The sequence below is a fragment of the Balaenoptera acutorostrata genome, chromosome 1 (assembly GCF_949987535.1).
Source record: "Balaenoptera acutorostrata chromosome 1, mBalAcu1.1, whole genome shotgun sequence".
Lineage (NCBI taxonomy): Eukaryota > Metazoa > Chordata > Mammalia > Artiodactyla > Balaenopteridae > Balaenoptera > Balaenoptera acutorostrata.
Window position 1 is genome coordinate 115,101,026 of NC_080064.1, and position 11,460 is coordinate 115,112,485.

Sequence of the window (11,460 nt, forward strand, 5' to 3'; positions counted from 1 at the left end):
CTTCTTCAAAGCAGAGGGCCTCTCTTTCTAGTGAGGCTACAGTCAATACTCTCCCCGCCCGCCCTCTGCTGGAGGGAGCCAAGGCAGATGAAGAAAGTGTCATAGGCTTTCTAAACTAAGGGATGAAACGTGGGCCCTTCCAATGCCAGTTGATGATCTAGTCACAAAATGTCAGACTGAAAGAAACCTCAGAGAGGATCTAATCCAGCCATTCCACTTAATTCAGGAGTATTGGGAGGATTCCATGCTATCAACTTCCCCGACCCTCATCACCAGTTATCAGTACCGGGCATCCCTAGCTTTGCCCTTGAGGGTCAAAGTTGTTTCTACAACCAGCCCCAACACCCTAACTTCCCTGGCTATCGTGAGCTGTGGCTGATATTGTCACCTCTCACACCCTACTTCTTCTTCTTTTTTTTAATATTTATTTATTTATTTTGGCTGCACCATGTCTCAGTTGCAGCACGTGGGATCTTCCTTGCGGCATGCGGAGTTCTTAGTTGTGGCATGCATGCGGGATCTAGTTCCCTGACCAGGGATCGAACCCAGGTCCCCTGCATTGGGAGCGGGAAGTCTTTCCCACTGGACCACCAGGGAAGTCCCACACCCTACTTCTTGTGCGAACTTTAAAAGAAACTTTCCCAGGTGTTTATGGGGGAAACTGGGTTAAACAGTGGCTGGGCAGAAGTAGAATACTGGGCACAGCATTCTGTGACTTTGCCCTCATGTAGAATTTTAGATATCTCTAACAGACTGAGAATGGAGAAGGCTGGCACACCTTACCTCAATCTGAAAAGTGGATTTGGAAACCATTTGCATTCCCTTTCCCATTCCCCTGCACCATCAGTTAACCAACACACCCCCAAAGAATCAGTCAAAATCCAATGTAGTAATCAACGGGTTTTATTTTCCTAGAACTGAAATCATCTACGGTTCTCAGAGCTAAACTTCCAAAGCTACAGTCAGCAATTTTTCATCAGAGCCCAAGGGAGGGGGGCAAGGGTGAAAGAGACAAGAGACGGAATAGCCAAATAGACCACTAGAAAGAGGTTGGGAGAGGGCGCTTATTTCCCTCTGGCCTCTCAGTGGGTTACAAATTGGATCTGGTGACAACACTGAGGGGGCCAGGTGAGGGTATGTGGATGGGAAATGACACCAGAAGGAACACCAAAGCCCCAACTACAACAAGAAAAGTCATCAAGCCCCAAACAGAAGGGGAGCCTCCAAGTGCACCTCAGAAATGGGGGCAACAGTGGGGAAGAAAGGAGCAGAGTGGGGGGCACACAAAGGGATGGGGGGGGTCTTTAAAATTTTTTTTTTTGTAATTTTCTTTTATTAAAAACATCTCCTAAAAAATGTGTCTTTTCCTTTATGTCTGGGTGACGTATGTGACTGTAGGCTGGCCTTGAGCATTGTGGGGAGAGGGAAAAGGGCAGCTAAGGGTCTCCCCAGGGCATCCCAACTCTGGCCTGAGGTCTAAAGATGGATGGATACTCCTCAACACTCCCATCCGAGCTGGGTGAAGTCAACCCTTCAGATCTCAGGTCCTTGACTCAAAGAACTTGGAAGACCCCAAATCTTTTGATGATAAACTGTAACTCCCATAACACCTAGGGTTGGCGTAAGAGAATGGGCATTGTCAACCATCCAGGATTTATGGAAGGGAGCCCCTCTCCCACAAGCTGTCCCACTTTCCCTGAATCCAGGTAGCTGGGAGAACAGGTGTGGGAGGAAGGGACAGGATGCCATCCTCTTGCCCACTCCCCCACCCCAATTTGAAGATTGCCCCTCCCAGGCCCCAGAAGCCCACCGTGCTACTTATTCTCCATCCCTTCCACTCATAGCCCTGATCCCAACCAACCCAGAGGTCTAGAATGCCCAGCGAAGGGCGAGAGGGGCGTCAGAAGATGGAAATAGCCGGTCCAGGCCCTAACAAATACACTGGGAAACAGCTCCAGGCAGGGAGCGACACAGTGGCCTCATCTCATCCCACAGAGCAGAAGACATGGACCTGACTCAGGTCACAGGGGTGTGGGGACATGGAGGTGAGGGCCAGGTGGCCTGCCCCATCCGGGTCAATCTCCAGGGTCTGAGCTCAGAAGGGGGAGAGTGAGTGGAAGAGGAGAGTGGGTTGGGGTGGGGAAGGGGTTCCCAGTTTGCAGGCCATGGCCAGTTTCCCCAGTAGCACCCAGACAGCAGCAGGAACGGGGCGGGGGCTCCTCTTGAAACATTGGTGGCTACAGGCTGCGGGGGAGGGTTGGAGGGGAGAAGGGTTAATGGTGTGGCCAGCCAGTGCCGGTCTCCTGGGAGAGCCCACCCTGCCTCCCTAGAGGCTGACTGCGACAGGCCCTCCTCCTCCTCCTCCTCCTCTCAGCAGGTGGCTGGGCCCTCCCAGCCCAGCTGCCAAGGGGCAGGGGGCTCACTCACCTCTCATGATCTCTGATGCCCGGGGCCTCAGCATCTTCCTTGGCAGCCTCTTCCTCTTCTTCCTCCTCTTCTTCCTCCTGAGGAGGCCCCCGGCCAGAGCCCGGCTCAGAGGGGGTGCTGTTCTTCTCCGCCTCCACTGGAACGGGCCTCTCACCCTCCAAGGTGGCCCCTTCCTTCTCCTCCCCTTCGGGGTCTTCTGTCTCCTTGGGACGTTTGGGGGAGTCCTGGGCAGGGTTAGCAGAGATGAGGTGGGCTGAGGCTCGAGGGGGAGGACACCAGCCTCTCCCTCCTTTCCCCAGAGGCTCTCCTTCCTAGGCAGACCCACAGTCCTCCAGCCCTCTGCTAGCTGAGATGTCTCCTGTGTCCCATCTTCTCAGCAAGGGACTCCCCAAGACTAGGGGCCGAGTCTGTCTCTCAGACGGGCACTCCCTGAAAAACTCGTAACTTCCCTCCTCAGCCTGGGAGCCTTGCTCCGGGGGCCCCAGGCAGGGGGCAGTTACCTCCAGCAGGTCTCCCGCTCTCCTCTTCAGCGCCCCCTTCTCATTCTTCTCCTTGGTCGGCTCATCAATGACCAGCTTCCCTTCCTCATCACTGCTACCTTCGGCATTCCCCTTCTTATCGCCATCACCCTCGGTGGCTTCGGGCTCGGGCTCTTCCACACAGCTCTTTTTCTGGGAGGACTGCGGCGGAGACAGCAGAGGCTGAGTGGCACCAGCGACTGCCACGCTGGGCCCCCTCCCCAGACCCCTCCCTCGGCCACTCACTCCTTCCTTCTCCCACCTCTCCCCCGCCCCCACCCAGGTGCCCAGTCTCACAAGTGATTTGAGACCCACCTCTGTCGGATTAGCCCCGGGGTAAACCCACTGGCCGGGCAGGCAGGGCTCTGTGCAGGAGGGGGGAGGGCTGGAGCAGGAGGCAAAACCTCGGGTCAACTTCTCCCAAAGGGAGCTGGGACCCTTTCCCCGCCAACCCCCGCCCCCCACCCTCCCGCCTCATCCTGCCCGGCTCACGAGCACCTCCTCCTGGAAGCCTTTGTGGAAAGAGTTAAGGCCACATCCTATACTCACACTGGGCCTGCCAAAGGCCTGTCCCCACTTACCGCCTCCATCCTGTTCTTGCCCCCCCAGGCGCTGTCTAACAGGTGGCCCCTGACCACAGCTACATCACACACCCGGAACCCCTTCCCGTCTGCAGAAAGCCTCCCCCAAGCCCCCACCCCACGAGCTCCTACTCTGAAAGCCCTGGTGTTGGTGTATGAGCCCCCCGTTCCTGAAGCATCACATGTGGGCCCAGGGGCTCCCGGCACCTATGGCCACACCCGCTTTCCAGGAGGTCTCTGGGGCGGATGGCAGCTCACCTGGTAGCCAGAAGCCTTGACGGTAGGGTTGTTCTCGATCTCCCACAGCCCCTCGCTGAACCCTTTCCGTTTGTTGGGCTTGCCAAACTTCTCCTTGGACTCCTCGTAAGGGAAGAGGTCTTTGGGGCCCAGGAATGCCCTGGTGAGAGATGGGAGACTGTGCTCTCGAGTCCCTCACTGCATCTGAGCTGCGCAGCCCGATAGGGAAGGCGTGCCGTCACCACTGCTCTTTCCCCAAAGTGGTCCCCCCGTGGCCCTCCCCACCTCTGCCCCCTCACTCACGTCTCGTGTGTCCCGAAAAAAAAGACTTGGTATTTGTTGGCTGTTGATTTCACGGCAGCCTCAGGCATCTCGTCAATCTGAGAGCAAGGTGAGTAAAGTGAGCGTGAGCTGGAGTCTTGAGGTCACGAATTTGGGGCCGGAGGGTAGGGGTTAAGGGGCTGATCTCTAAGGCACATCTGTGAAAACTCAGACTGAGAGGGACCCAGGAGTTCACCAAAGGGGTTTCTGAACCATTTTTAGCAGTGTAACTTTGTTCAAAAGAAGTCAGGCATAAAAGCCCAGCAGGATCCCCGCCTCTCTTTCACAAACCAAACAGCATCCATAAACAGATCCTGTCCATAAAGCTCCACGTCTTTGCCGTCACCCTGGTCCAACCACCGTCCCCTCTTGCCTGGACTAAAGCCACAGCCTCCCTCTCTTCTCTCAGCCTCCATTCTTGCCCCACTACAACCCATTCTCCACACTGCAGCCAGAGGGGGCCTTTCCAAGTGCGGGTCTGAGCATTCCATTCCCCCTGCTAGAAACCTTTCGGTGGCTTCTCAGGACTCTAGGGCCCACCTGTTCACCGTTCTCCGTGATGTCAAGGTCTGAATTCCAATGCTGCCAACAGTATTTGTATGAGCTTGGGCAACTGACAGAACCTCAATTTTCTCAACTATAAAATGGAGATGGGGGCTTCCCTGGTGGCGCAGTGGTTGAGAATCTGCCTGCCAATGCAGGGGACACGGGTTCGAGCCCTGGTCTGGGAAGATCCCACATGCCGCAGAGCGACTGGGCCCGTGAGCCACAATTACTGAGCCTGCGTGTCTGGAGCCTGTGCTCTGCAACAAGAGAGGCCGCGATAGTGAGAGGCCCGCGCACCGCGATGAAGAATGGCCCCCACTTGCCGCAACTGGAGAAAGCCCTCACACAGAAACGAAGACCCAACACAGCCATAAATAAATAAATAAATAAATAAAATATTAAAAAAAAAAAAAAGCATAGGATTTAAAAAAAAAAATCTTAAAAAAAAAAAATAAATAAAATAAAATGGAGATGGTCATAGTACTTAAGCCATAGCGCTGTAAGGATTAAATGACCATAACGCAGTACGTCCCGCATAAGTGCTTGCTATCATCCTCCTCTCCCCAGTACACTGCCCTTCTGCTCTCTGCTCCAGCCACACTGACCTTTCAGTCTCCTATACGAACTCCTGATCAGCCTTCCAACCTCAGCCCCATCACCACTTCCTCCAGAAAGCTTCCCCATCTCTCCCAACCTGGTCAGCTTCCCAGATAAAACTCTCAGCACCTCTCCTTCACAGTGCTTTTCACAATTCCAATTTTACGGTTCTTCATATTACCATTTGATTAATGTCTACGTGGACTATACCTGCCCCGAGAACAGAGAGGTCTGTTTATAAGTCCAGCACAGTGCCTAGCACCCACTGGGTGCACAGTGAAGATATGCTGAATGACTCTGTGAAACAGACAAAAGCAGCCTGCTCTGACTGAAGTGGAGAGGTGAGGCCAAGGGGCTGCCTATTCAATATCCCCCATCAGCAGCAGCTCCAAAAGACTTCTGGGGAACTCTTTGAAAGTCATGTGATGCAGTCAGACTCTCTCATTTTACAGACAAGGAAACTGAGGCCCAGAAAAGAAAAGTGATTTGCCCAAGATGACAGGACAAGTTAGTGAGGGCCAGATTTCAGAACTAGAGCTCCTGACTTGATCCTCTGCCTCAAATGTCCTGGGGGCATAAGGGATGCTGTGGTGGAGAAGGTGCCGAGGTCCGTCAGGGAAATGGTGAGAGGCAGTGGCCCAGATAGCCTCTCGCAGATCAGGCCCTGGAAGCCCAGGCCAAGCTGAGCTGGGGGGGAGGGGGTGTGGGGGACGGGGGAAGAGGACTACAACTCCCAGCAACACTTGCAGCAGCCCTAGCGGCCGGGCTTCCCACCGGACAGAGGCCAGGTGGCCATGTTGGCTGGGGCCCGGGGTGCAGATAGGAAAGAGACAGACAGGCCAAGGCAGTGATTAAACACACAGAGACTAGGACAGAGTGCCTGACTGGGGGCCTGGGGAGACAGGGAGGCTAGGTGGATGGGAATAAGCTGAGACACACCCAGGAGATGGGGTGGAACCTGAGCAAGAATCTGAGGGGCATCTTGCTCCAGACATGGAGTCTTCAAGCTCCTGAGCACCTCCCCCGTTGCCCTGTGGCCTCTGGGGACAGAGGTCCAGCCCCTCCCCCCCAGGAAGGCCCAGCACAAACTGGGCCCTCCCCACAACCGGGAGACACTGGGGTGTGAGAGCTGGGGGTGGAAAGGCACGCTGTCCCCCACCCCAGCTCAATCCCCATCGCCATGACAACCCAACCCCGCCCCCGGGGCCACTCAGCAACCAGGAATGTGACTGCCCCTCCCCCCCAGGCCCTCTCTCCAGATTGGGGAGGAGGGGACACTAACACACACCCCACCCCCAAGCCTGGAGTCTGGCACCTGGGTCCCTGGCTGTGCCTGAAACCACAGCTAGGGCTGAGGGCTGGGGGCCCTTCTCAGGAAGCCAGAGCTGGGGTGTGGGCAAAGGAGGAGCCAGTCCTCTGTCAGGATACCTGGGTCCTGTTGCTAGCTCCCCACCCTCCTTTCAGCGGGGGAAGCAAAAAATAAAATGAGGGGCTCCAGGGCTTAGAGATCCCAGGAGACAGGCATAGGACAATAATAGCAAAAGCTCTTTCCTAGGCCTCTTCTTGGTGGATCTTTGTGCACCAGGAAAGAGGGCAGGGGGTGGGGGGCTGGGGGGGGAATATCTAAGGGTCCCAGCTGGGAACTACTTTGGGCTCTGCATTTTCAGTGCCACACTTGAGCCAGGACATTAACAGGCTTGTAGGAAACATATGATGAAAAGGGAGAAACTGAGGCTCAGGGAAGGGGGGGTGGTGAGTGAAGGGGTGAGAAACAGGAGACATGAGGTCCTCTCAAGGAGCTCAGACCAGGCAAAACAGCGCTGTGCCCATCAGTCTCTTTCCCGTGGGAAGCAAACTCAAAGAGAGGTAGCTGAACGCTGTGACAGGGGATCCAGGAGGCCACCAGCTGCCCAGCCTCAGGGGCGGGGGAGAAACCAAAGAATGGATGGGAATTAAAAATAGACAGAACGGGACACACCAGATATACCCGCCCTGCTGACTTCTAGCCAGATAAAGGGTAGGTCGAGAGGAAAGAGGGAGGCCAGGGGCCTGGGCAGATGGGCATCTACCTCCAAAGCATAAAGACACCCCAATCCCACCTCACCTCGAGTGTAGGCACCCGAGGGGGAAGGGCCAGGAGAGGCGTGCTCTTTTTACTTAATGGAATTCCCAACCCCTCACCCCAAAAAGGGGAGACATTCCTTCTCTAGTGGACCCTTCATCCTTCAAGCCACAAAGGAAATGTCTTTCTGCATTTGGAAGTGAAGGGAAGTTCTTCGTCGACGACGAAGACGACGACGTAGAGGATATGAGGTCTCAGGGGAGGCCTGTACTCCCAATACAGACATGTGTCTCCCAGGCGGTGCCTTTATATCCAGGTTGTGACTCAGAACAAGTGAGTCAAAGCTAAGTGGGTCAGGGTGGAGCCAGATGAGTGCTGGGTACCCCACTGCACCTCCTCCACTGGCCAACAGGGGAGGGGGCTCTGCTACTTCTCAGCCATTCCAGGAATCCTGGCAAGTTACTTCCCCTCGGCTGGGGCTCATCCACTCCCACCCACCCCCCCCTTCCCCGGCCCTCTGCCCTCTGCATGTGCCTCATTCCATCACACAGGCCTGAGCACAAGAAGTCCCATCCTCCCAGAGCCCAGGACACCTTCTAAGGCCTGAAGTACCCAGGTGAGGAGTGGGGAGAGAGGACTGAACACCTCTCCCCCAGCCTCATACCAAATCCAGGCCCAGGGGCGCCAGCTCAGCACACAGAAAGGCAGCAGAGAAGGCTAAGCCCACCCTGACTGCCAGCCAGGGTTCTGACCACCACCCCCAAGGCCCAGGCCCAACCTGACCCAGGAATCGTAAAATCTGGGGCAGGAGACAGTTGGGGCCAGGAAAGTGTGGCAAGCCCAAGAGGCAGAAAAGAGAAGGTGGTGCCTGGATGTGGGGGAAGGGCAGAGGGAGGACAGATGGGGCGAGGCCCTCTGGCTGCTCAGGTTTTCTGGGACTGTGAAACAGGAAGTGGAGAGAGGAGGAAGGAACCTAAGGGGGAAAATCCCTGAGTCTTGGAGGTTAATTGTTAAGTGCTTGGAGATCCCCCAGGAAGTCAGGCAGGAGGAAGAGGAAAGGAGGAGGTTAAGATGGAGTCACACCATCCTTCCAGGCAGGTCGTGCCTACCACGTGGTCCCTCTGGCTGAACTCTCCAAGCACTGGGCTGTTCCAGTCTCACCCAGAGTCAGCCATCCTCCCCAGAAGCAGGGGCTGAGGAAGGAAAGCCCACACAGTGGCCTTCACCATGGCTGAGGACCCTGGTTGCCTATTAGATGGAGCAGTCAGCAAGGCCCCCCTACTCCTCCTGCATCTCAGGAGGAGCCAGGCCCCCGTCAGGCTCTGCCACTCAAAAGACTAAGACAGCACCCAAGGATGGTGAGGAGACTCAGATTTGTCTGCTCTTTCGGTGCTCAAGGAGAATGTATTTGGAAGATAACAACCTTGGGTGTACCACTCCCTCCAATTTTCAGAATCAAGACCCAGAGCACAGGCAAAGGGTGGGGTCCTATCTCTTTGGGATCCAGTCTGATCTCCCTCCCCGAACCCGAACTTTATCTAAAGGGCCCAGGCCTCAACAGAGCAAGAGACTGCCTCCCTGTCCTGCCCTTCTGTCCTGGAGGCCCAGGGTGAACAGAGGAAATGGACAGCATCCCCAGTCCCAGGCGCTGCCCTCCCTCCAAAGGCTACCAGAAACCTGAAGGTCTTCTTCACAGGGGCCAATGTGGGTCTGCATGGGCCTCCCTTTCTCTCTTCCCTGCAGCCTGAAGGGGTTCCCTACAACCCCCATTCCAGCTGAGCCTCCTCCCCAGTCTCTGGACTTTGTCCCACCCCCAGGAGGTAGGAGCAGTAGAGACCTGTGTTCAGTTCTTGCCCTGCCCACCAGAACCTTGGCATCTGGACCAAGAAGCCAGATGGATCAAAGGTGCAGGGTAAACTACATGAGTGTTCACACACCACATACATACATGCACACACAAGGCTGTCTGTGGCTGCTTCCTCACATTGCCCCCCACCCCCCAAACCCAAGTCCCCTAGGAGGCCCTGGAGGCTGGGAGAGCCCTGCTTCACTCTGTACTTCACTCCCATTCCAAAGGCCAGACATCTAGAAGTTTCAGGGAACAAGGAGCTCAAGGCATATGGGATTAGGTATATTCCTCAGGAGAGGGTACTGAGTGAGGAAGGGTCTCCTGGACTTTCTTAGAGTGGCCCTAAAGTTGGTCTGGACACTCTGAACAGGACCCAAGGGAGCCTGGGGCAACTTCCCAAGCTCAGAGCAGGGTCTGGCCCAGATGAAGACACAGACTCATGTGGAAAAGAGCAACCCACAGCCATAAGGCAGTTCTGCATTTGGCCCCCTTGTCCAGAACACTCCCTCTACTCCTCTCTGCCCTTGGATTACACTCTACAGGAGTCCTGTACTCTAGGGCCGATACCAAAGGCCTCTCTCTACACCAACGTTGAAATAAAGTGCCAGAGACACTGTCCCCTGTGACACCCCCAACCTCCTCCAGCACCCTCTGGCAACCTCCCTTACTCCTTACTTCACCTGTCTCAGTTCTTAGGGGAAACATGATGAATGCGCCAGGCTGGGCATTTGGGCCCCACCCTCCCACCTGGCCAGGTGCTGGGGGGGTGGGGAGGGTGGGCGCCTCACATTGGCGGGCTGAATCAACCACATGGCAGACTGGGCCGTTCTGGCGGGAGAGGCTCAGAAACGGGGAGGAGAAGCAACTCGGGTTCCCCCCACCTCCACCGAGAGGCAGGGCAGTCTGGACTGGACTTCCCAATCCCAACAAGGGCTCTGCCACCCTCAGTCCCCAGTCTGAGTCGGCAGCATACGGAGAAATATTTTTGTGGGGCTCAGGAGTGAAGGGTACTAGCCGGTAATTTCCAAGCTAGACGGATCCCCTCTTCTGCCGCCCCCCAACGATTCCTCGACCCTCCCAACTTCAGATCTCTTACGGATGCCCCAAACCAAAGTTTTCTAGAAGCGAACTCCGCCTCCATCTAGCCTTTCAGGGCTGAGATCCTTCTTAACCATCTAATCTAGGAAGAGGAGAGTTTGAACTGGGGGTAACAATCAGTGAAGAAACTGGGGGTCCCTGAAGGGGTCCCTGAAGGGGGTAGCGGTGGCGCCTGGGGGGGTGGGTGGGAGGAGTTACACTGCTGGCCCAAACCCAGGCAGCGCGCCCGAAACCGCTGGGAGTATGGGGGCTGGGGGCGGAACTGAGCACGCGGAGCCGGGGGCCGGGAAGTGACCGGCGCCCTCAGATCCCCACGCCGCGCACACGCCACCACGCGCGGACGCCGTGTGGCCAGGTGTTCGCCGCTGCCGCCGCCACCACCCCCACCACCCCGCCTCCACCATTATATAACCGGCGGGTGGGCTTGAGTCGCTCGGGAAAGATTCGGGGACTCAGACGCCCCACACCCCCACCCCCTCCGCGCGGAGCGCTCTTGCCCTCCCGGGTGTTATGCAACCCAAGTCTGGAGGTGGATAGGGGGCGGCGGGCCGCCCTGCTCACCCGGGCCGGCCAGTGTGGGTAGCCCTTCATCTTGGCGAACACCAGGTCCCCGCATTTGTACTCCTTCTGTCGGTTGGATCGCGACATGGCGGGGCTCCGGGCGCCCCGGGCTCCGCGCCGGGCCGGAAAGCGCGAGCCCAAGTTTGCGCGTGCGGCGGTGGCGGCGCCGCTCCGCTCCGGCCCTCGCGCGGCCCCCGCCTCGATGGTGGCCCCCGGCCCGGGCTCCGGCGCGGCCACGGCGTCTCCGCCCGCGCGCCGCACGGACGGGGCGGGCGCGGATCGGGGGCAACGCTCCGGCGCGGTGGGTGCGCGCTCGTGCAGTTGTTTGTGTTTGAAATTCAATTGCTCCCTCCGCTGCGCGAGGCCTCTTCCTCCACCCCCCTCCCGGTCCCCACTCCTCCTCCTCCCTCCTCCCTTTCTCACTCCTCCTCCTCCCTCCTCCGCGCTCCCTCCCGCGGCGGTTTGATGAGTGCGGCTTCTTGACGCCCTGTGCCTGCCACTGCCCGGCGCCCAACCTGGAGCCGCCTGGCGGTGCGCGGCGACACAGGCGTGAGGAGCCGATTGCCGAGCAAGCCGAGTAGGCTTTGTGTGCCCGCTGTCGGTGGGTGCCCGCCCGCCCGGGAGGAGCTGGCGCCCGGCAGGACGGAGCGGCCTGGCGCCCCT

General features: G+C 57.3%; 1 protein-coding gene across 1 annotated transcript; it reads right to left on the reverse strand.

Annotated features, from left to right (window-relative positions):
• Positions 1-887: 887 nt before the first annotated feature.
• HDGF (heparin binding growth factor) lies at positions 888-11,196 on the reverse strand. Its single transcript, XM_057528106.1, has 6 exons — positions 10,798-11,196; positions 4,067-4,143; positions 3,785-3,923; positions 2,928-3,107; positions 2,428-2,651; positions 888-2,244 (listed from the first exon to the last, which is right to left on the reverse strand). Exons 1-6 carry the CDS (start codon positions 10,882-10,884, stop codon positions 2,238-2,240), a joined length of 714 nt encoding a protein of 237 aa, XP_057384089.1. The 5' UTR covers positions 10,885-11,196; the 3' UTR covers positions 888-2,237.
• Positions 11,197-11,460: the final 264 nt, after the last annotated feature.